We start from the raw sequence: 25,534 nt of genomic DNA, 5'->3' as shown, positions 1-25,534 counted from the left end.
AATTTAGTGCAGATAATGCGGTTTTAAATTTGTTGGGAAATTACAGTTTCTGTAAATCCGTAGGAAATAGGTAAATGGGATCATAGAGTATCCTAAATATTCAAGTGAAGAAGCATGTACACATGTGTAAGGAGCAACGCTTCTCTTTGTGGAAAGTGCCAAACTGGCGTAAGGAGACTTATGAGCCATGCAATGCATCTCTGGGAATTTAAAAATGCAAATATCCTCTTCAGAAAGAACGGGACTGAATGCAGCAATCCTACAAGTCATGGTCGATACTGACTTTTAGAATTGCTACATCCAATAGGTGGCACCAGAGATCCTCATCCTTCTGAAAAGGCTATTTGCAAGATTGAAAGAAGACACAGTTCCATCTAGTTCAACCTATAACCTAAGTATGTGTTTATATGAACCGACCAGTGGTACGAAACGACTTTTTACTGATCGGCAGTCTTTCAAATGCCTATTTGACAGTCATTCTGCTGCAATGGCAGAATATGGTGACTCCCCCCAACTACACACACCCGACACGCTTTTCACAGATGCTAAATGATGCATTCACATTGCAAGATAAATCGCCAAAACCTGCCCAGTGGGCACCACCTCACGCCATACACTTCTATTGAGAGAGGCCACGTCCCGTCTAGTGATGCAAAAGTCCAGTGGGTGTGGCTTCGTTCAATACAAGTGTATGGAGAGAGGCCACGCCTACTAGTTGGGTTCTGGCCGGGAGTATGTATAACTCATATATCACTGCCGATCCCGGCTCAGAAACCAGCGAATGCCCGCAGCGTAGTGTGTGCGCTGGGGTGATTCAAAAGTCTGCAGTCACACAGAGTGACTGTAGACTTATTGTTTTGAACCGGACAACCCCTTTAACCTTCCTTTATGTACACTTTGTGAACAGATAACTTCACCCCAGTACGTCTGTATGTCCACTGGGTTGGATATATCCATATAGTTTGCATTTTTAAATGTATACTTAATAAAAGCTATATATTATTCTTTACTCGGATTGCTTTTGATCCTGCACTTTAGGCTATAATGTCTCTTTTTTTCCTGTAAAATGCTGTAGAAAATCCACATGAACATATTGTGTGGAAAAATACTGTCCTGATTTATTTCTAAATCTATCTCTATTATGCTCAGAGCTCCAATTTTCTGATCCTATATAGCTGTAAATGGTTAAATGACAACTTTCTGCTGCTAAACCAGTAATTGGTTTATTTAAATGGTTCATTTAAATGAAGTGTTAGTGCGCCACATGGTGCAGGATGCCGTGCATTGTACTGTGACTTGCTGCAGTTTTCACCGCTGTACTTTTTATAGGGGAAAAAAAGATGAAAAAGTCTTTCATTTCTAAACACTGCATTGCAAAACCACAGAACGTTACAATAAATAAGTGCCGTTTTCTAACACATAGCATACTAATGGCTCGAAATACGTACTCTGTATACAAAAATCCACATTACACAAGATTTACTTACTTTTCCATAGACTCCAATGCGATTTGGGTGCACAAATGGCAGCTTTTTCAATTGCCTCGAGAAAAATGATTGTTTAATTAAGTCAAGAGTGAATCAAGAGGATTGCCTCAACTATACATTCTTCTGCATTGATCACCTTGTCTTAAGATCATTACTACATAGAATTAACGGATATCTATCTTACTGACGGCTCTGCTTTATTACAATCTGGTGCGTTACATCTCTGATCGGTTTCTGAATGTGTTTATTTGTAAGGGTTTGATATTGTGCAACATAACAGATTGGAGACTGCAGATAGCCGGAGGTTACAGCTACAGAGGATACATGGGTGCCTGACTAATCTTAGTGAACATAAACCATTTCCACATAATTTTTAAAGACTGGCTAATCCATTTAAAGTGAACCTCTCACTAAAATCAAGCTGCACAGACAATGGGCAGCATGAATCAGAGCCTGGTTATGTGACTGCAGCCAGACTTGTTTTAGCTTGAACCATGCTATTTCAGAGAAAACTGTTTGAAAAGCCGGTCAGAGATGATAGGAAAAGATGTGACTAGCCTGATGCAATTCCCAAGCCTTCTTCCTGTCTTCAGTTGGTTGACAGTTTTATTTCCATGTGTGTACATAGGAAGAGACCTGACAATCAACTGGAACAGGGTAGAAAGTAGCTGGCGGGGAGCTAGTCACATCTATTCTCAGGCTCGGTGTCACGTAGTGACTACGGACTGTGGGCACCTACCCAATCCCTCAGACTAGGGATGCCCTAGTCTATCCCTGTCCACTGGATTACTCCTGAAGGTGGAGACGCCGGGGTCATGTGCCCTGCTATGCTCCTATATTAAACCTTATCTGTTCCCTTCCACACCAAAGGAGGTGTGAGGCCGAAGTGTAAAGAATAAATCTAACCAGACAAACAAGGGAAAATGGACTAGGATAAATTAAAACTAAAATAATATAAAATACACTCACCAAACAGAGTGGAACACAGGGACGTATAGGAGGGTTAAACCAAATAGGAGAGGATGAGGATGTGCACACAAACAAACTACATGCAACAATCTCCTGAACAACTTCCCAAACGACTACTTCAAACATGAACTTCACCTCCAACTCCTAACCAGGCAGTAAGAACTATCATTGGCAATTCCAAAGTGCCAGTGGCAAGCATATATAACAGAGGGATGTGGCCAACACTGAACAGCTGAGACATTTCTGGTTGAATAGCTCCAGGAGATCAGCTGAACTGATTAACCTTTGCACTGTCAGAAAAGGAAAAAACCTGCACTGTTTAACCCCTTCCCAAACTTGGGATTTTGCATTTTTTTCTCCCATTCCTCTCAGAGCCATAACTTTTTTATTTTTCTGTCAATATGGCAATATGAAAGCTTGTGTTTTGCAGGACCAGTTGTACTTTTGATTTTACCATTTTGTGTCTTGAAAAAAGGAAAATAATTCCAAGTGTGGTGAATTTATAAAAAAGTGCAAATCCACAATTGCTTCTTTTTTTTTTACCATGTTCACTAAATGCTAAAACTGAGCTTTCATGGGGCGGTGCTCATAGCAGATCTACAATGACAAGCACCGGGGTCTTCTGCAGACCTCCAGTTGTCATGCCAACCCATCGGCGCCCCACGATCATGTGACAAGGAATTGACAGTGGAATTGACCTTGTTAACAGCTGAGGGTGGATCGCAATTCCACCCACAGCTGTTAGGGGCACATTACATTCATGTGCCTGAAAAGATACGGGCTCAGTGCTGGAGCCCGCATTAAACGCTGGGACACGAACTATGATGTAAATATACGTCATAGGTTGTGAAAGGATTAATAAGATGGTGAAGCAGTTTTAATCAGTGCAGTAGTTCAATAAACCAGATTCCGCGATCTTCTGGTACCCTGTCTGTCGTGGTATCCCTGTGACACTCTGATTTCACAGGGGCCCACCAGGGAATTCAACTGTTCTCCGTGGGTCAGTCACCCCATATGAGCAGTAGTCGGCCCAATACTTTTGATTCACTATGTACAGGCAAAAGCAGCATCTCAACATTCATTCAACTATCCTGTTTATTACTACACTGTGTTCCAAATTATTATGCAAATTGGATTTAAGTGTCATAAAGATTTCATTGTTTTGTTTTTCAAATAAACTCATGAATGGTATTGTGTCTCAGGGCTCAATGGATCACTGAAATCAATCTTAAACACGTGATAATTGGTTTTCCAGGTGATTCTAATTAAAGGAAAACTACTTAAAAATGATGTTCCACATTATTAAGCAGGTCACAGTTTTCAAGTAACATGGGAAAGAAAAAGGATCTCTCTGCTGCTGAAAAGCATCAAATAGTACACTGCCTTGGTGAAGGGATGAAAACATTAGAAATTTTCCAAAAACATAAGCGTGATCATCGTACTGTTAAGAGATTTGTGGCTGTATCTGAGCACAAATGTGTTTGTGCTGATAAAGGCATAATGAGGAAGATTTCTGCCAGGCAAGTTCATCGGATTAAGAGAGCAGCTGCTAAAAAGCCATTACAAAGCAGCAAACAGATATTTGAAGCTGCTGGTGCCTCTGGAGTCCCTCGAACCTCAAGGTGTAGGCTCCTTCAAAGGCTTGCTGTGGTGCATAAACCTACTATTCGGCCACCCTTAAACAGTGCTCACAAGCAGAAATGGTTGTATTGGGCCCACACATACATGAAGACTAATTTCCAAACAGTCTTGTTTACTGATAAGTGTTGAGCAACCCTGGATGGTCCAGATGGATGGAGTAGTGGATGGTTGGTGGATGGCCACCATCTCCCAACAAGGCTGCAACGTCAGCGAGGAGGTGGAGGAGTCATGTTTTGGGCCAGAATCATGGGAAACAGCTGGTAAGGCCCTTTAAGGTTCCTGAAGGTGTGAAAATTACCTCTGCAAAGTATATAGAGTTTCTGACTGACAACTTTCTTCTATGGTCTAAAAAGCAGAAACGTGCCTTCAGGAGCAAAATCATCTTCATGCTGACAATGCCCCATCTCATGCTGCAAAGAATACCTCTGAGTCATTGGCTGCTATGGGCATAAAAGGAGATAAACTCATGGTGTGGTCACCATCTTCCCCTGACCTCAACCCTATAGAGAACCTTTAGAGGATCATCAAACAAAAGATCTATGAGGGTGGGAGGCAGTTCACATCCAAACAGCAGCTCTGGGAGGCTATTCCAACTTCATGCAAAGAAATACAAGCAGAAACTCTCCAAAAACGCACAAGTTCAATGGATGCAAGAATTGTGAAGGTGACATCAAAGAAGGGTCCTATGTTAACATGTAACTTGGCCTGTTGGGATGTTTTGGCGTTAAATAGCTTTTTTGTCCAGTGAATGTGACCTCCTAATGCTGCAAATTCCACAAATGAGCATTTTCAGTTCTTTAAAACATATCAAATGTTTAGAAATTCTACTGTGCATAATAATTTGGAACAGTGCATTTTGAATTTTTATTCATTTTGGAGATTATACTGTTATCATTGGGAGGTTTCTTCAATAAAATTCGATGTATAATCTAACGGGTGATGACTTTTATTAGACTGACTGTCATTTGCACCATTTAGGAAAATCTGATAAAAATGTAATTTGCATAATAATTTGGAACATAGTGTATAGAAGCATAGGCAGACTTGTGAAGGAGGGTAATGTTATATTTGCATGTAGCTGATCAGTAGGCCCCGCAGTCAATACTACTGGTGGGCCCTTGTCACCCACTGTATCTTCCTATAGTATAGTCCTTAGCCAGTGTTTCAAACTATGCTTTCTCTGAAGCACTGGAGTGTTTCACAGTAAAAATACCTAGCTGTAACCGTGCAGCCGGGCTCTGAATCATGCTGCCCATGACTCAAGCAGTATAAATTGAGTAACAGGTTCCCTTTAAATCTAAATTCATCACAATTTCTCTTATTTCTCAACATTGCTGTAGTTTAAATAAGGTTTTATAATTAGCCTTTACAGGGATTTCCTCTCATACTCCAAAGACATACTGAATTTAGATTGTGAGTCCCAATGGGGACAGTGATGATGATGTCTGTAAAGCGCTGCGGAATTAATGGTGCTGTATAAGAGCGTAAAATAAATAAAACAGATTACAGTAGGATAATATTAGCTAATATGATATGCCATGGCAGTAAATCTAGAACAGTCAATTAAAGGATAATGACCAATTGTTTAAATGAAGTTATTGAGTATGTCATTTATTTTATCACAATATGTATCGCAAAATTATATAAGTGCAAATATATATTGGTCTTTGCAGATAATTTTATACTCAAACTTCCTGTTCTATATTGATAACTTTTCAGAAGTCTATCATCGCAGGCAGGATTACAAAGATCAGTAACGCCTCTATAGAGCTGATAACACAAGATCCACCATTGAAAATAGGTGATATCAGAGCTGACCCTGATCCCCTTCCCTTCTCAATGACCTTTGCACACGCTCACTAGATTCTTCATTACAAAATATAAGGTCCGAGTCTGTCTATTCCTGCTAAGGTACATGTGGATTTCCTGAAAGAATATGAAGAAGGATTCTAAAATAGCCCCAGCGGCAAATGTGAAAATTTGCAAGATTTCTAATATTTTTAACACTGATCGTCGTGATATGAAAAACAAAAAAAATTACCAAATTGCTTTAACAAATGCAATTCTAATAAAAACTTCATTTAAACAATAAGTCATGTTAGATTGTGAGCCCCAATGGTGAGAGTGCCGATAATGTCTATAAAGAGCTATGGAAATAATGGCGCTATATAAATGAGTAAAATAAATAAATGTTCTGCCGACACATGCCCTTAAAATCAAGACAGTCTTGCTAAATCAAATAGTGAGTATAAAGCAGACATACTGCACCACCGGAATGTAATCTTTAGCATCAACAGAACCAAGTTTCTTGTCTGTTTCATGAAGTATATTCAGTCCTTGGTTTTTTGATCCTCGGCCATCAAAATGGGCAACGATTATATTGAATGAGCTGACGAGCACCGACTGCCATCCTAGTGAGAACTCCTCTGTGACCTGCTGTGTCCCTGGAGCTTCTGGTCTGCAAGGGGGGAAATGTGGGAAATGTGTCTTGTTACAGTTTGAAAACAACAAATAATTGTTTATATTTTCTGCCAAGAACGGTCTAGCGCTTGATTTCTTTTATAGGTAGTCGTGCAGATGCAGTGCTATGTATAGCATGAGCAATCGAAGCTGCAAGTCCCCTTAGGGGTAGTGTTGAGCGATACCGTCCGATACTTGAAAGTATCGGTATCGGAAAGTATCGGCCGATACCGGCAAAGTATCGGATCCAATCCGATACCGATACCCGATACCAATACAAGTCAATGGGACTCAAGTATCGGACGGTATTCCTGATGGTTCCCAGGGTCTGAAGGAGAGGAAACTCTCCTTCAGACCCTGGGATCCATATAAATGTGTAAAATAAAGAATTAAAATAAAAAATATTTTTATACTCACCTGTCCGACGCAGCCTGGACCTCAGCGAGGGAACCGGCAGCGTTGTTTGTTTAAAATTCGCGCTTTTACTTGGTTACGTGAAGTCCCGGCTTGTGATTGGTCAGGGCGGCCATGTTGCCGGGACGCGGACCAATCACAGCAAGCCGTGACGAAATTACGTCACGGCTTGCTGTGATTGGTCCGCGTCCCGGCAACATGGCCGCCATTAACCAATCACAAGCCGTGACGTCACGGGAGGCTGGACATGCGCGTATTTTAAAAAGCGCGCGTGTCCAGCCTCCCGTGACGTCACGGCTTGTGATTGGTTAATGGCGGCCATGTTGCCGGGACGCGGACCAATCACAAGCCGTGACGTCACGGGAGGCTGGACACGCGCGCTTTTTAAAATACGCGCATGTCCAGCCTCCCGTGACGTCACGGCTTGTGATTGGTTAATGGCGGCCATGTTGCCGGGACGCGGACCAATCACAGCAAGCCGTGACGTAATTTCGTCACGGCTTGCTGTGATTGGTCCGCGTCCCGGCAACATGGCCGCCCTGACCAATCACAAGCCGGGACTTCACGTAACCAAGTAAAAGCGCGAAATTTAAACAAACAACGCTGCCGGTTCCCTCGCTGAGGTCCAGGCTGCGTCGGAGAGGTGAGTATAGCAATATTTTTTATTTTAATTCTCTCTTTTACACATTATTACATTAATGTTGTTGCGATACCCGATACCACAAAAGTATCGGATCTCGGTATCGGAAATTCCGATACAGCAAATATCGGCCGATACCCGATACTTGCAGTATCGGAATGCTCAACACTACTTAGGGGACTATTGAATACAGTAAAAAGTAAAAAAAAATGTTTTAAAAAATCTGAAAATGCAAAATTAAAATAAAAAAAAAATTGGTATTGCTGCATTCGCAAAAGCCGAACTATCAAAATAGAAAATAAATTAATCTGATTGGTAAAGAGAAAAAAAATCGAATAACTAGAATTACGTATTTTTGATCGCCGCAACATTGCAATAAAATGCAGTAAGAGGCAATCAAAACATCGTATCTACCCCAAAATGTTATCAATAAAAAACACTTGGATTTTTTTCCCCTGCTTTCCAGTGCATCATAAACCGAATGATGTCATACAAAAGTACAACTCGTACTTAAGGGCTGCAATAAAATACAAATATAAAAGACTTTTCGCTGTCAATGCAAATCACTTCCATTACTTGTGCAGAACATACCTCAACATACAGTACAACCTTTCAATACTTTGGTCGGTAAGTGGAGCACCTTAGCCATTGCTAATGTTACTTACAGCCAGAGGATCAAAGGGTATTCTGAATCTTGGTATCCTGATGGGACAGTCAGACGAACAGGAAGATCTGGAAGACAGGAAAGGATGGAAATGATGGGAACCTTTTGCATATAGTAGAGGAGATTTACTGGTGCCTAGAAAATGTGTCTGCTCTCACGAGACTGTAAAACGAGGCACACTGTGATATTGGAGCACTGGTGCTGGCCTTGTTTATGATATAACTATATGCATGATATCTAATCTAAATACAGGTGCTTTGACAAAATTAGAATGTCATCAAAAAGTTAATTTATTTCAGTTATTCAGTAAAAAAAGTGAAACTCATATATTATATAGTCATTACAAACAGAGTGATCTATTTCAAGTGTTTATTTCTGTTAATGTTTATGATTATGGCTTAAAGCCAATGAAAACCCATAAGTCATTACCTCAGTAAATTAGAATACTTTATAACACCAGCTTCAAAAATCATTTTAAAATCTGAAATGTTGGCCTACTGAAATGTATGTTCAGTAAATGCACTCAATACTTGGTCGGAGCTCCTTTTGCATTAGTTACTGCATCAGTACGGCGTAGCATGGAAGCGATCAGCCTGTGGCACTACTGAGGTGTTATGGAAGCCCAGGTTGCTTTGATAGCAGCCTTAAGGTACCTTCACACGAAGCGATGCTGCAGCGATAGCGACAACGATGTTGATCGCTGCAGCGTCGCTGTTTGATCGCTGGAGAGCTGTCACACAGACCGCTCTCCAGCGACCAACGATGCCGAGGTCCCCGGGTAACCAGGGTAAACATCGGGTTGCTAAGCGCAGGGCCGCGCTTAGTAACCCGATGTTTACCCTGGTTACCAGCGTAAAAGTAAAAAAACAAACAGTACATACTCACCTGCGCGTCCCCCAGCGTCTGCTTCCTGACACTGACTGAGCTCCGGCCCTAACAGCACAGCGGTGACGTCACCGCTGTGCTTTCACTTTCACTTTAGGGCCGGCGCTCAGTAAGTGTCAGGAAGCAGACGCTGGGGGACGCGCAGGTGAGTATGTACTGTTTGTTTTTTTTACTTTTACGCTGGTAACCAGGGTAAACATCGGGTTACTAAGCGCGGCCCTGCGCTTGGTAACCCGATGTTTACCCTGGTTACCAGTGTAAAACATCGCTGGTATTGTTGCTTTTGCTTTCAAACACAACGATACACGGCGATCGGACGACCAAATAAAGTTCTGGACTTTATTCAGCGACCAGCGACATCACAGCAGGATCCTGATCGCTGCTGCGTGTCAAACTAAACGATATCGCTAGCGAGGACGCTGCAACGTCACGGATCGCTAGCGATATCGTTACAAAGTCGTTTCGTGTGAAGGTACCTTTAAGCTCGTCTGCATTGTTGGGTCTGGTGTCTGATATTCCTCTTGACAATGCCCCATAGATTCTCTATGGGGTTAAGGTCAGGTGAGTTTGCTCTCCAATCAAGCACAGTGATACTGTTGTTTTTAAACCAGGTATTGGTACTTTTGGCAGTGTGGACAGGTGCCAAGTTCTGCTGGAGAATGAAATTTCCATCTCCAAAAAGCTTGTCAGCAGAGGGAAGCTTGAAGTGCTCTAAAATTTCCTGGTAGACGGCTGCGCTGACTTTAGTCTTGATAAAACACAGTGGACATACACCAGCAGATGACATGGCTCCCCAAACCATCACTGATTATGGAAACTTCACACTAGACCCTAGTTCCCAGAGTCTGGAGGAAGAGTGGAGAGGCACAAAATCCAAGCTGCTTAAGGTCTTGTGTGATGTTTCCACAATCAGTGATGATTTCGGGAGCCATGTCATCCGCTGGTGTAGGTCCACTGTGTTCTATCAAGACCAAAGTCATCGCAACCGTCTACCAGGAAATTTTAGAGCATTTCATGCTTCCCTCTGCAGACAAGCTTTTTGGAGATGAAAATTTCATTCTCCAGCAGGACTTGAGTGCATTTACTGCACATACATTTCAGTAGGTCAACATTTCGGATTTGAAAATCATTTTTCAAGCTTGTGTTATAAAGTATTCTAAGTTACTGAGAAAATGACTTATGGGTTTTCATTGGCTGTAAGCCATAATCATCAACATTAACAGAAATAAACACTTGAAATAGATCACTCTGTTTGTAATGACTATATATAATATATGAGTTTCACTTTTTGTATTGAAGAACTGAAATAAATTAACTTTTTGATGATATTCTAATTTTGTGAGAAGCACCTGTACATTCAAAAAGTTATTTAATGATAATATACTGTATGTTAAAGGGAACGTGTCATCAGAAAATGACCTATTGTTTAATTCAGGTTTTGTGTTACATGTATTTTGCAAAAAAAACATTCATGATCTTGCAATTTTTAAGTGACCGCTAAGGCTTTTTTAGACTTGTATTTCCTGTCTTCTCAACAAGTCTCCATATCATCAAAAGCAAGATTACAATGACAGGTAACACCTCTATACACAGCGATAACACATAATTGTCACGGGGGTACTGGGTAGACTACAGCTGATTACCCGGGCCCCTGCAATATCCCTCAAACTAGGGAAACCCTGTCTGTCCCTCTCCCAGAGTTTACACTGAAGGTGTGCATGTCTGGGCCGCCAGGCCTGACCCTGACTCCTGTTTCAGTACTAAGCTGAAACCTCGACCCGCCACCCAGTGATAAGACCTCTCACCAACCCCTACAGAAAGCACAGACAGGGAAAACTAAAAAACGTACCACGCCGCAGACACACAGGAAAACACTATAATGTGCACAGGGCAAAACAATACAAATATAGGAAGCAGAAATATAACGAAGGATAATACACCACCAGATACGATATTTCCTCTCCTGGACCACCACTCCAGACCGAGATCACCAGGCACAAGACACAAGCTATAATCGGCGATGCCCAAAGCCCAGCAAAACTATTTAAAGGCAATGGGCGTGACTAAGCCTCCAACCCGAGTACCAGCCAGATTAACCCCGGACAATCTGGATCAATCTAGCCGGCGCCACTGAGCATATAGTGGACGAATGAGGAATTACCGCTGTCTGTCGGACGCCCTAGTGTGAACAGCGTCCGACATGACAGTACCCCGCCTTCTACGAGGGACCCCAGGGCCCTCACGACTTATAGGACCCGGCTTGTCCGGATGGCGGCGGTGAAACATACTGACCAGCCGGTCCGCATGTATATCCGAGGCTGGTACCCAAGACCTCTCCTCCGGCCCATAACCACGCCAATGTACCAGGTACTGTAACGTGCGGCGCACCACTCGAGAGTCAACCACCTTGGAGACTTCAAACTCTAAACTGCCATCCACCAAGACTGGAGGAGGCATCGGCGCAGCGTCCACAGAACCCACCACCTTTTTTAATAATGATCTGTGGAACACGTTGTGAATCTTATATACCGTAGGGAGCTCCAATCGGTAGGCAACCGGGTTAATGATGGCGGCGACCCTAAACGGACCAATAAACCTAGGACCCAATTTAAGGGATGGTATTTTGAGTCTTATGTTTTTTGTGGACAACCACACCCAGTCACCCACACTCAGGTCCGGACCTGGCACACGTCTACTGTCAGCCACACATTTGTACCTTGCACCCATGCTCAACAGGCGCTGTTTTACTTTCCTCCAGACGGAAGACAGTTGTGCTCCTAACAGGTCCTCCTCCGGGACGCCGGAAGAGCCCCCCTGACTCAAAGTACAAAATTGAGGATGACTCACCAGAAGATTCCTGGCGGTGATTATTTATGGCAAGCTCAGCCAAAGGAAGGAACGTCGACCACTCCTCCTGGTTGTCAGAAACAAAACAGCGTAAGTACTGCTCCAAATTTTGATTCATACGCTCGGTCTGACCATTTGACTGAGGATGAAATGCCGAAGAATGTGACAACTTGATCCCCAGCCATGAGCAAAATGCTTTCCAAAATTTTGCCACAAACTGAGTACCCCTATCAGACATGATGTCAGACGGGACCCCGTGAAGTCTGACCACCTCCTGCACAAATACCTGAGCCAGAGTCTTAGCGTTAGGCAACTAAGGCAAAGACACAAAGTGCGACATTTTTGAGAACCGATCAACAATCACCAAGATGACCGTGTTCCCAGCTGATGAGGGCAAGTCCGTGATAAAATCCATGGAGATCTCCATCCATGGCCTACTGGGTACCTCGAGAGGAAGTAGTGTGCCAGCAGGATGGGAGCGGGGCGTCTTAGCCCTAGCGCACGTGGTGCATGCTGACACGTATGAGACCACGTCCTGTCGGATTTTGGGCCACCAAAACCGACGTGACACCAACTCCAAAGTACCCCTAACCCCTGGGTGACCAGCCAGGACAGCATCATGATGCTCTGCCAATATCTTTAGGCGAAGATGGAGCGGTACAAACGATTTGTTAACGGGAAGTTCTGGTGGTACTTCCTCCTGAGCCTCGGCAATCTCAGCCTCAACCTCAGTCGTGAGAGCCGAGACCACTACACCTTTTTGGAGGATGGGTACCGGTTCTTCCCAAGGTTCTCCCCCCGGAAAACACCTGGACAAAGCATCCGCCTTAGTGTTCTTAGACCCAGGTCGGTAAGTAACAAAAAAGTTGAACCGCATGAAAAACAATACCCAGCGAGCCTGCCTGGGGGACAGACGCTTGGCTGACTCCAAATAAAGCAAATTCTTATGGTCGGTAATAACAGTAACCTGGTGAACCGACCCCTCCAAAAAGTGTCGCCATTCCTCAAAAGCCACCTTGATAGCCAACAACTCCCTGTTGCCGATATCGTAGTTACGTTCGGCGGGCGACAGTTTCTTGGAGAAATAGGCGCATGGATGCAACTCGCTCAAGGATGAGCCTTGAGACAGCACCGCCCCCACTCCAACCTCAGACGCATCGACTTCCATGGTAAATGGTTTCGATACATCCGGTTGCACCAGAATGGGAGCTGAAGCAAAACTGTTCTTCAGAAACTCGAATGCGCACACAGCAGGCTCAGACCAGGCGGAGTAATAGGTACCTTTTTTTGTCATGTCAGTGAGCGGTTTAGCAATGGTAGAAAAGCTTTTGATAAACTTTCTATAATAGTTAGAAAACCCAAGGAACCGCTGGAGCGCTTTTAGGTTATCAGGCCGTTCCCAACGCAGCACAGCTTGCACCTTAGCGGCGTCCATTTTAAACCCAGAAGCGGACACAATATAACCCAAGAAAGGCAACTCCTGAACCGAAAATACACATTTCTCCAATTTAGCATAGAGCTTATTCTCTCTGAGTAGCTGTAACACCTGCCTAACATGCTCTAAATGAGTATCACGGTCGCATGAATAGATGAGAATGTCATCAAGGTACACAATAACGAATTTTCCCAGGACATGAGAGAACACATCGTTTATGAAATGTTGAAATACAGCAGGCGCATTTGTCAAACCAAATGGCATCACCAGATTTTCAAAATGACCCTCAGGAGTATTAAAAGCCGTTTTCCACTCATCCCCTTGACGGACTCTTATGAGGTTGTATGCCCCCCTGAGGTCAAGCTTAGAGAACCACCTAGCACCAGCCACCTGATTGAACAGATCGGGTATCAGTGGCATAGGGTATGGGTCACGAACCGTAATCTGGTTTAACTCCCTGAAATCCAGACACGGGCGTAAACCGCCATCTTTCTTCTTAACGAAGAAGAACCCTGCTGCCACAGGCGAGGACGAAGGCCTGATGTGCCCTTTGCTCAGACTCTCAGCGATGTAGTCTTTTAAGGCTTGCCTCTCAGGACCAGAGATGTTAAACATCCTAGCTTTCGGCAATTTGGCCCCTGGTTTTAACCTAATAGTGCAGTCATAGGGACGATGTGGTGGCAATTTTGAACAACCCTTCTCAGAAAACACATCTGCGAAATCCAGCAGAGACTCAGGAATACTAGGAGTCACAGCGGACACACACGTGGCCAGGCAATTCTCCTGGCAGAATCCGCTCCACTGGATGATGTCCTGGGTTTTCCAGTCAATCACCGGGTTGTGCATAGCCAACCATGGAAAACCCAGAACCATTTGTGCAGGCAGATTACTGAGCACCCTACATGTAACTTGCTCCGAATGTAGGACCCCAATGTGGAGTTTAACCTCAGCCACAAACTCAGTAATCTCCCCCTGTGGGAGAGGAGCGGCATTGATGGTGACCACCCGGATAGGATGAGGCAGTTTTTCGATCCTGAAACCGGCTGTGCGCGCAAACTCCTCATCAATAAGATTAGTGGCAGAACCACTATCCACAAACACAGTGATTGGCAGCTCTCTGCCAGCGACCATAACTTTGGCAGGGAGCATGCATTGAGAAACCACAATGGAGGATATGCATAAGTTCAGATTGGCCTCCTCCACACCCTCTGAGCTTAATAGTTTTTCCGCTGTTGCGCTTTTCTTAGATAGCAGAGGACAAGTATTAACATAATGACCAGTTTTACCACAGCAAAAGCAGGCTCTCTGCTTCCTGAGCAAAGGGGCACGATGCTTCACATGTGACACCCCTGCGATTTGCATAGGCTCCGTGGGCTCACCTGCAGCAACCTCACGTGCACCTACGCTCTCTCCCATAGGCGGCGTCTCTTGCACCCCCTGACGCAGACGGTGATCAATGCGGATAACAAGACTCATAGTGGATTCTAGAGAAGCAGGAGTCTCGTACATCAGAAGGGCTTTTTTAACCTTTCCTGAAACCCCATGAACAAACTGACTCCGCAGCGCAGGATCATTCCACTGTGTATCTACCGTCCAGCGGCGAAGTTCAGAACAGTAATCCTCCGTCATACGTTCCCCCTGGCGGATAGCGTGAATTTTAGATTCTGCTAGACCCATTCTGTCAGGATCCTCATAAATGAGTCCAAGAGCAGAAAAAAAACTCTCCACTGAGTTATATGCAGCAAAATCAGATGGTAAAGAAAACACCCATGCTTGAGGATCCCCGTTCAGTAATGACAACACCAGGCCCACACGCTGAACCTCATTACCTGAGGAGATCGGGCGCATACGAAAATATAGTTTACAAGATTCACGAAAAGTAACAAATTTACTGCGTTCCCCAGCAAACCTTTCAGGTAAAGGAAACTTTGGCTCAGCAACTCTGCCTGCAGATTCAGCTTGCACATTAGATACTACTAGACCCTGTTGCTGAACTGTCCCCTTCAGCTCAGTGACCTGCAGGGACAGCGCCTCCAACTGGCGGGTTATGGAAGTCATGGGATCCATGGAATACAAAAAATATGGCCGATTATAATGTCACGGGGGTACTGGGTAGACTACAGCTGATTACCCGGGCCCCTGCAATATCCCTCAAACTAGGGAAACCCTGTCTGTCCCTCTCCCAGAGTTTACACTGAAGGTGTGCATGTCTGGGCCGCCAGGCCTGACCCTGACTCCTGTTTCAGTACTAAGCTGAAACCTCCATCTGCCACCCAGTGATAAGACCTCTCACCAACCCCTACAGAAAGCACAGACAGGGAAAACTAAAAAATGCACCACGCCGCAGACACACAGGAAAACACTATAATGTGCACAGGGCAAAACAATACAAATATAGGAAGGAGAAATATAACGAAGGATATTACACCACCAGATACGATATTTCCTCTCCTAGACCACCACTCCAGACCGAGATCACCAGGCACAAGACACAAGCTATAATCGGCGACGCCCAAAGCCCAGCAAAACTATTTAAAGGCAATGGGCGTGACTAAGCCTCCAACCCGAGTACCAGCCAGATTAACCCCGGACAATCTGGATCAATCTAGCTGGCGCCACTGAACATATAGTGGACGAATGAGGAATTACCGCTGTCTGTCGGATGCCCTAGTGTGAACAGCGTCCGACATGACAATAATCCACCAATCACAGCAGGTGATGTGAGAGCTGACCATGCTCCCCCTCCCTTCACAATGACCTATGCACACACTCATTAGATGCTTCAATTCAGTGGATAGGGTCGGGATCTGTTTATAGCGGCTAAAAAAAACCCTGGTGATCAGTGTGAAAATTGCAAGAGTTCTATTTTAATACAGATTGTGATCTGTAAAAATAAAATTAGCAATTTTTAAAACATGCATTTTATGCAAAAACTTGATTTGAGCAATAGGGTTGGTTTCAGTTGACACATTCCCTTTCATGGTACTGATGTGTCCTGAGCAAACCTACTGATTTTAATTTTCAACAAGTTTTTATTGGTGCTGTCATATTTTCCACAATATCAACAAAGCATTATACTTACCATAATCATCAATATGTATAGATCTGTATAGTGTCTCTGGCATATCTTTATCAAAAAGGGAGGTCTTCAGCAGTTGATTGTCTTCTAGCATTTGATAATCTATGAAATGAAAAATAACCAGAGATCTTGTATGGTGTACAGTACACGCTGCTCATGTGGATAGTATATAAGTGATATTATTACCATGATAAGCATGTGTTACATATGGTAAATGTGGGAAATACACAAACAATTAATTTATATTTAAAGCCCTCTTGTGCTTCATTCACAAGTGTTTTTTGCAGTTTCTTTTGGCTTAGAAAAAAATGACAAATATCATGAAATATGCATTTTTTTTTACAAATAATTTCTGGAGAATTTTTCCACAAAGTGTTTTTCAGGATATTTTTAGTGATGAGCGAGTATACTCGTTGCTCGGGTGATCTCCGAGTATTTGTTAGTGCTTGGAGATTTAGTTTTAGTCACCTCAGCTGCATGATTTACAGCTGATAGACAGCTTGAATACATGTGGGGATTCCCTATCAGCCAGGCAACCCCCACATGCACGCAGGCTGGCTAGCAGCCATAAATCATGCAGCTGCGTCAACAAAAATGAAATTTACGAACAACGAGTATATTCGCTCATCACTAGATATTTTCTATATAAATTTCTATGGTAAAAATGCCATATTTAGACCATCCTGCATTTAGAAGGTTGCAATAAAGTCACGGTATGCAGTGCATCTTACTGCATTTAGTGCATCTCACTGTATGCTTTTCCTATTGACTTCTAGGCAACTTCTTGCTGCAGTGTTTGCACTTCAGAAGAAAAGACATATAAATAGTGATGAGCGAACATGCTCGCCACTACTCGTTACACGCCGGGGTACTCGCCGAGCAGCGAGCATTTCCGGGATTATTCGGCGGTAACTGCAGTCTCCACACCACGTTTTTGGCAGACTTTAGAGACCCAATCACGGTGCAGGGATTGTGTGCCAGGCCATGAAACACCGCACCCATCTTTGTTGTGGTCGTGCAGTGATTGGCTGGGCCGTACAGCATCATCCCAAGTATAACAGACCTGGTGCCGCCCTGCTCGCCGCATTCTGTTACTGTTTCAGCGAGAGTAGGGAGAGCTGCTGCTGAGATAGGGTCAGAATCATGGTTTTAGAGTTAGTGTAGGTCTGCAACTCTTACATCCACAACTCCTGAGAAACCAACAGTCCTGTTTAGGGCTAATTCGTGGGTCCCGATATAGCAGCGCTAGGTAGGCAGGGCACAGCATATCCACATCAGTGCAAGGTCTGCAGGCACTGTATGTGCATCCATTGGTCCCACTGCATCCTTCCCAAAGCTCCATAACTGCCTGCTGCTGCAGCTTATTTACTGTCTATATACCTATTTTTTTATTATTTTTTTCCACAAATTTCCCCCCCCCCCAAAAAAAAAAAATATACAGTCTGTTCTGTCAGACTGAGGCCTGTTGAAAAGTGATAGTTTGTCGGGCATACGTAGCATAGTTGTGTGTGCTACCCTTGTGCCCCTTTTTTTTTTTTGGAGTTTTAAATTCACCGAAAAAGGCCTCATATATCTGCATGCTCCAAGTTTGGTCATTGGAGGCCGGTGTACTTATTTTTTGGCTGTGTGATACTCAAATTCTATACAGCGCTATTTAGCATAAAAAAATTGAAAGGCCACAGATTTGGCAGTGTGGTATTTCCGTTACAGCCGTCATATATCTCTGTGCTCCAAGTTTGGGCATTGGAGGCCTGTGTACTTATTTTTTGGCTGTGTGATACTCAAATTCTATACAGCACTATTTCGCATAAATTAACTTTAAAAATAAAATTGAATACAATCTGTTAGGTCAGGCTGAGGCCTGACTGGTGTTTGGGTTTGAAAAATCGTAAATTTGCAGGCATACTGATCATATATTATTTCACTACTAATAAAGACATTTGTGTTGAGCATTTAAAATAGTGCAGTAGTCCATTTAAAATGGTTAAGGCAAGGGGCAAGGGACGGGGAAGTGGACGTGATGCTGATGGTGCATCCAGAGGAAGAGGCCGTGGGCAAGGTGAAAGTGGGCAACAACAAAGACCCACATCTTCTCGCTCGACATTCCTGTCCCAGTTTCTAGGGGACCGCAGCACACCACTATTGAAGCCAGAGCAGTGTGAAACGGTTGTTGGTTGGATAGCGGATAATGCTTCCAGTCACTTAGCCACCACCACCTTGTCTTCCACACGGTCAAGTCTGAGTAGCCGTGAGTGTGGCCAGGATATTCCTCACCCTGATCCTCATTCCTCCCACCATGCCGAGTGCCCTGAGACAACTGATCCCACACTTGGACACACTGAAGAGCTGTTCAGTTTTCCATTTCAAGATTCAGAAATCTCTGCCGGTCAACTTGAAGTGGGGAAAGATGAGATTGCATGTAGAGCTGCCCAAAGCTTTGACCAGCCCCTGTCACACGAAGGCGATGGTGGGAAAGTGTCACAAGAAGTGGACGATGATGAGACACAATTGCCAGAAAGTCAGGAGGAGGAGCAGGGTGCGGATGTGGAAGACGAGGTGTTGGATGACATAGTGCCTGATCCAACCTGGCAGGAGGACATGCATAGTGAGGACAGCAGCACAAATAGGGAAGGAGGCATATCCCCCCAACAGGCAGGAAGAAGCAGTGTGGTGGCCACAGACAGAAGGTGTGCATCCATTCCCCGTAACACCAACATGAGTGAAGTTGCCATTCCACCTGTGAGATCTTCCTGAGTCTGGCTATTTTTTAAAGACTCTGCCGATAACCCCAAACAGGCCATTTGCAGCACCTGCCATGCCCGCATCAGCAGGGATAGCAAAACAACCAGCCTGACCACCACCAGCATGATCAGGCAAATGCAAGCAAAGCCCCCGACTTTTTGGGCCGAACCCCAGGCTCCAGGACCACTGAGTGCTGGTCACACCACTGCTTCTTCCACTGTTTTGAGTAGATGCCAATCCCCAGTACACCGTGCATGTGAAGATGCCTCTAGCCCTGCACCTGTTGTGGCCCACAGTCAAGCAGCACCATCAGCAAGAGCGTCCATGTCCTTGTCCCAGCACAGCATTCAGTTGTATATAATGCAGTCTTTGGAACGCAAGCGGAAATACCCAGCCAACGCCCCACAGGCCACAGTCCTCAATTCTAATATTTCTCTTCTGCTTGCACTAGAAATGCTGCCTTTTAGGCTTGTTGAGACAGAAGCTTTCCGCAACCTGATGACGGCGACCGACCCAAGGTACTCAGTCTCCAGTCACCACTATTTCTCCCGGTGTGCCGTATCGGCATTACACCAGCATGCAACCCTCGACCTACTGTCTCCTTCCCCATAATCCTGTAGAATGTAAGCCCGCAAGGGCAGGGTCCTCTTCCCTCTGTACCAGTCTGTCATTGTTACTTTTGTTTATTGTAAGTGATATTTGTATTTTGATGTAACCCCTTCTCATGTACAGCACCATGGAATTAATGGTGCTATATAAATAATAATAATAATAATAATAATGTGTCCCACAACATTACCCGTGCCCTCAACAATGCTGTTACTGGGAAAGTCCACCTAACCATGGACAAGTGGACAAGTGATTGTGGGCAGGGACGGTACATCTCAATGACGGCACACTGGGTTAACATAGTGGAAGCCGGGACCCAGTCGGACCGTGGGATGGAACTTATCCTCCCCACGCCGAGGATTGCTGGCCCTACATCAATCAGGGTTGCCCCCACAGTCTACAGCTCCTGCACCTCCTCCTCCTCCTCCTCTTCATCCTCCATCTCTGAAATCAACACATCAGTCAGAAGCTGGAAGCACTGCAGCACTGCCTCAGTCAAGCGGCAACAGGCTGTGCTGAAGCTAATCTGCATAGGTGATAAACCGCACAATGCAGAAGAGTTGTGGACAGCGCTGAAAGAGCAGTCAGATGTTTGGATGACACCGCTGAACCTACAGCCAGACATGGTCATGTGTGACAATGGCCGTAACCTGGTGGCGGCTCTGAGGCAAGGTGAGCTCACATACGTACCTTGCTTGGCCCATGTGCTTAAACTCGTGGTTCAACGTTTTCTGAAAAGCTACCCGGAGCTGCCGGATCTGCTAGTGAAAGTATGCCATCTGTCTGCCCATTTTAGAAAGTCAGCTACAGTTTCAGCCGCCCTTGCCGTGCTTCAGCAGCGTTTTCAGCTTCCAGCTCACCGACTGTTGTGTGATGTCCCCACGCGCTGGAACTCTACGCTGCATATGTTGGAAAGGATTTGTGAGCAGAAGAGGGCCGTTGTTGACTACCAACATAAACAAAGCTGTCGAATTTTAGGTCAGACTCCACACATAAGACCTCAGGAGTGGACATGGATGTCAGACATATGTAACATCCTCCAAAACTTTGAGGGCTGCACCAAGATGGTGAGCGGCGATGATGCCATAATTAGCATCACCATCCCGCTTCTCAGCATTCTGAAAAACTCTCTGCTCACAATCAAAGAGGATGCATTGCAGGCGGGGCACGAGGACATGGAGCAAGGAAACATACAGGGGGATTACACTCAGCCCAGCCTCATGTCTTCTCAACGTGTTTTGGTAGGCAATGAGGAGGAAGAACATGAGCTACTTTCATGCGCTATAGATGGTACTACAAACACATCTGTATTGGCTTCTGTTCAGCGGGGATGGCCTGAGGACAGGGAGGAGGAGGACAGCATGGTCAGTCATCCTGCAATCTGGCACGCATGACTGACTATGTTGCGCTGCATTTCACTTGACCCTCGGATTATCAAAATTTTGGGTGACACTCGTTACTGGTTGGTGACACTTCTACCTGCCACTAGATCACCAGGGTGAATGTGCTCTGTACGGTGCATTTTGGCCAAGGGGGCTGTCATGCCACTCTTATTTTTTTTTTAAAAAAGGATTTTACATTGGGGAATTGGGCATGACATTTGTTATGACCCCAATGGCAGAGGGTCTCTGCAATAAATACCAAGTCTGCAAACACAAAAAACCAGCTCATAGGGCAGTGGTAACTGGGCTGACCGTATAGCTAATCCTAGCACCACAAATAGCAGCAGCCGGGGAACGTGCCTACGTTGGTTCTAGACGTCGCGCCAGCCGGAGAACTAACTAACCCTAGAAGGGAAAAGATAGACCTTTCTTACCTCCAGAGAAAAGACCCCAAAAGTTGGATACAAGCCCCCAACAAATAATAACGGTGAGGTAAGAAGAAAAGACAAACGTAAGAATGAACTAGGTATTTAGCAAAGAAAGGCCCACTGACTAATAGCAGAATATAGTAAGATGACTTATACGGTCAGCAAAAACCCTATCAAAAATATCCACGCTGGATATTCAAGAACCCCCGAACCGTCTAACGGCCCGGGGGGAGAATACCAGCCCCCTAGAGCTTCCAGCAAAATCAGGAATCACATTTAGTACAAGCTGAACAAAAAATAAGAGCAATACAAATAACCAAAAAACAAGGAAGCAGGACTTAGCTTAATTTTGCATGAACCAGGACCAGCAGACAGGAGCAAACAAAAAGGACTGATTACAACGATGCCAGGCACCAGACTAAGAATTCAGGAAGTTCATATAGCAACACCCCTGGACTAATGACCCAGGTGGGTGCCAAACTAGGGAAAGACAATCTCAGAGTCATACCACTAGTGACCACAAGAGGGAGCCAAAAAAGTCTAATTCACAACAGTACCCCCCCTTTAAGGAGGGGTCACCGAACCCTCACCAAGACCACCAGGGCGATCAGGATGAGCAGCGTGAAAGGCACGAACTAAATCGGCCGCATGCACATCAGAGGCAACCACCCAGGAATTATCCTCCTGACCATAGCCCTTCCACTTGACCAGATACTGAAGCCTCCGTCTGGAGAGACGAGAATCCAAGATTTTCTCCACCACGTACTCCAACTCGCCCTCAACCAACACCGGAGCAGGAGGCTCAACAGAAGGAACCACAGGTACAACGTACCGCCGCAACAAAGACCTATGGAACACGTTGTGAATGGCAAACGACACCGGAAGATCCAAGCGAAAGGACACAGGATTAAGGATTTCCAATATCTTGTAGGGACCGATGAAGCGAGGCTTGAATTTAGGAGAGGAGGCCTTCATAGGAACAAATCGAGAAGACAGCCATACCAAATCCCCAACACGAAGTCGGGGACCCACACCGCGGCGGCGGTTGGCAAAACGCTGAGCCTTCTCCTGTGACAACTTCAAGTTGTCCACCACATGATTCCAAATCTGCTGCAACCTATCCACCACAGAATTTACCCCAGGACAGTCAGAAGGCTCCACATGTCCCGAGGAAAAACGAGGATGGAAACCAGAGTTGCAGAAAAATGGCGAGACCAAAGTAGCGGAACTAGCCCGATTATTAAGGGCAAACTCAGCCAACGGCAAGAAGGTCACCCAATCATCCTGATCCGCAGAAACAAAACACCTCAAATAAGCCTCCAAAGTTTGATTAGTTCGCTCCGTTTGTCCATTAGTCTGAGAATGAAAGGCAGACGAAAACGACAAATCAATGCCCATCTTAGCACAAAAGGATCGCCAGAACCTGGAAACAAACTGGGATCCTCTGTCAGACACGATATTCTCAGGAATGCCGTGTAAACGAACCACATTCTGAAAGAACAAAGGAACCAGATCGGAAGAGGAAGGCAGCTTAGGCAAAGATACCAAATGGACCATCTTGGAAAAGCGATCACATACCACCCAGATGACAGACATGCCCTGAGACACCGGAAGATCTGAAATGAAATCCATGGAAATGTGTGTCCAAGGCCTCTTCAGGACAGGCAAGGGCAAGAGCAACCCGCTGGCACGAGAACAGCAAGGCTTAGCTCGAGCACAAGTCCCACAGGACTGCACAAATGACCGCACATCCCGCGACAAGGAAGGCCACCAAAAGGACCTAGCCACCAAATCTCTGGTGCCAAAAATTCCCGGATGCCCTGCCAACACCGAGGAATGAACCTCGGAAATTACTCTGCTGGTCCATTTAACAGGAACAAACAGTCTGTCAGGTGGACAAGAGTCAGGTCTACCAGCCAGAAATCTCTGCAACACACGTCGCAAATCCGGAGAAATGGCTGACAAGATTACTCCCTCTTTAAGAATACCAACTGGTTCTGCGACTCCAGGAGAGTCAGGCACAAAGCTCCTTGAAAGAGCATCAGCCTTCACATTCTTTGAACCTGGTAAATACGAGACCACAAAGTCAAAACGGGAGAAAAACAATGACCAACGGGCCTGTCTAGGATTCAGGCGTTTAGCAGACTCGAGATACATCAGATTTTTGTGATCAGTCAAGACCACCACACGATGCTTAGCACCCTCGAGCCAATGACACCACTCCTCAAATGCCCACTTCATGGCCAGCAACTCCCGATTGCCAACATCATAATTCCGCTCAGCAGGCAAAAACTTCCTAGAGAAAAAAGCACATGGTCTCATTACAGAGCAACCAGGGTCTCTCTGCGACAAAACGGCCCCTGCCCCAATCTCAGAAGCATCCACTTCAACCTGAAAGGGAAGTGAGACATCAGGCTGGCACAAAACAGGCGCTGAAGTAAACCGGCGCTTCAACTCCTGGAAAGCCTCCACGGCCGCAGGAGCCCAGTTAGCCACATCAGAACCTTTCTTGGTCATATCCGTCAAAGGTTTAACAACGCTAGAAAAATTAGCGATAAAACGACGGTAGAAGTTAGCAAAGCCCAAGAACTTCTGAAGACTCTTAACTGACGTGGGTTGAGTCCAATCATGAATAGCTCGGACCTTGACTGGGTCCATCTCCACCGCAGAAGGGGAGAAAATAAAACCCAAAAAGGGAACCTTCTGTACTCCAAAGAGACACTTTGAGCCCTTAACAAACAAAGCATTCTCACGCAAAACCTGAAACACCATCCTGACCTGCTCTACATGCGAGTCCCAATCATCAGAAAAAAACAGAATATCATCCAGATAAACAATCATAAATTTATCCAGATACTTCCGGAAAATATCATGCATAAAGGACTGAAACACTGAAGGAGCATTAGAGAGCCCAAAAGGCATCACCAAGTACTCAAAATGACCTTCGGGCGTATTAAATGCAGTTTTCCATTCATCTCCTTGTTTAATGCGCACAAGGTTGTACGCACCACGAAGATCTATCTTGGTGAACCACTTGGCACCTTTAATCCGGGCAAACAAGTCCGACAACAGAGGCAAAGGATACTGAAATTTAACAGTGATTTTATTCAGAAGCCGATAGTCAATACAAGGTCTCAAAGATCCGTCCTTCTTGGCCACAAAAAAGAATCCCGCACCAAGAGGGGAAGAGGATGGACGGATATGCCCCTTCTCCAGAGATTCCTTGATATACGAACGCATTGCGGTATGCTCAGGTACAGACAGATTAAATAATCTTCCCTTAGGAAATTTACTACCCGGAATCAAATCTATAGCGCAGTCACAGTCCCTATGAGGAGGAAGAGCACTGGACCTGGACTCGCTGAATACATCCTGATAATCAGACAAATACTCAGGAACTTCCGAAGGAGTAGAGGAAGCAATAGACACCGGTGGGGAATCACCATGAATTCCCTGACAGCCCCAACTTGACACAGACATTGCCTTCCAATCCAAGACTGGATTATGGGTCTGTAACCATGGCAGACCCAAAACGACCAAATCATGCATTTTATGCAGAACAAGAAAACGAATCACCTCCCGATGTTCAGGAGTCATGCACATGGTTACCTGTGTCCAAAACTGCGGTTTATTTTCCGCCAATGGCGTAGCATCAATACCTCTAAGAGGGATAGGATTTACCAATGGCTCAAGAACAAAACCACAGTGCTTGGCAAACGACAGAGCCATAAGACTCAGGGCAGCACCTGAATCCACAAACGCCATAACAGGGTAGGAAGACAATGAGCAAATTAAAGTCACAGACAAAATAAATTTAGGTTGCAAATTACCAATGGCGACAGGGCTAACAAC

At 45.0% G+C, this 25,534-nt stretch overlaps 1 protein-coding gene across 3 annotated transcripts in view; it reads right to left on the bottom strand.

Annotated features, from left to right (window-relative positions):
* LOC143816750 (inactive dipeptidyl peptidase 10-like) overlaps positions 1–25,534 on the bottom strand; it is a 503,885-nt gene that overhangs the window by 60,543 nt on the left and 417,808 nt on the right. For all 3 annotated transcript variants that reach the window (XR_013223993.1, XM_077297511.1, XM_077297512.1), the window contains exons 18-21: positions 16,525–16,623; positions 8,277–8,343; positions 6,361–6,555; positions 1,488–1,542 (exon numbers count right to left, since the gene is read on the bottom strand). Coding sequence is in view for 2 of the 3 variants with exons in the window: in XM_077297511.1 (XP_077153626.1) it covers positions 1,488–1,542; positions 6,361–6,555; positions 8,277–8,343; positions 16,525–16,623 (416 nt within the window). In the remaining variant the exon portion in view is untranslated. The remainder of the gene's footprint in view (positions 1–1,487; positions 1,543–6,360; positions 6,556–8,276; positions 8,344–16,524; positions 16,624–25,534) is intronic.

This window comes from Ranitomeya variabilis, chromosome 3, assembly GCF_051348905.1.
Source record: "Ranitomeya variabilis isolate aRanVar5 chromosome 3, aRanVar5.hap1, whole genome shotgun sequence".
NCBI classification, from domain to species: domain Eukaryota; kingdom Metazoa; phylum Chordata; class Amphibia; order Anura; family Dendrobatidae; genus Ranitomeya; species Ranitomeya variabilis.
The sequence above is the reverse complement of the archived record's forward strand: the minus strand, read 5'-3'. Positions and strand labels throughout refer to the sequence as shown.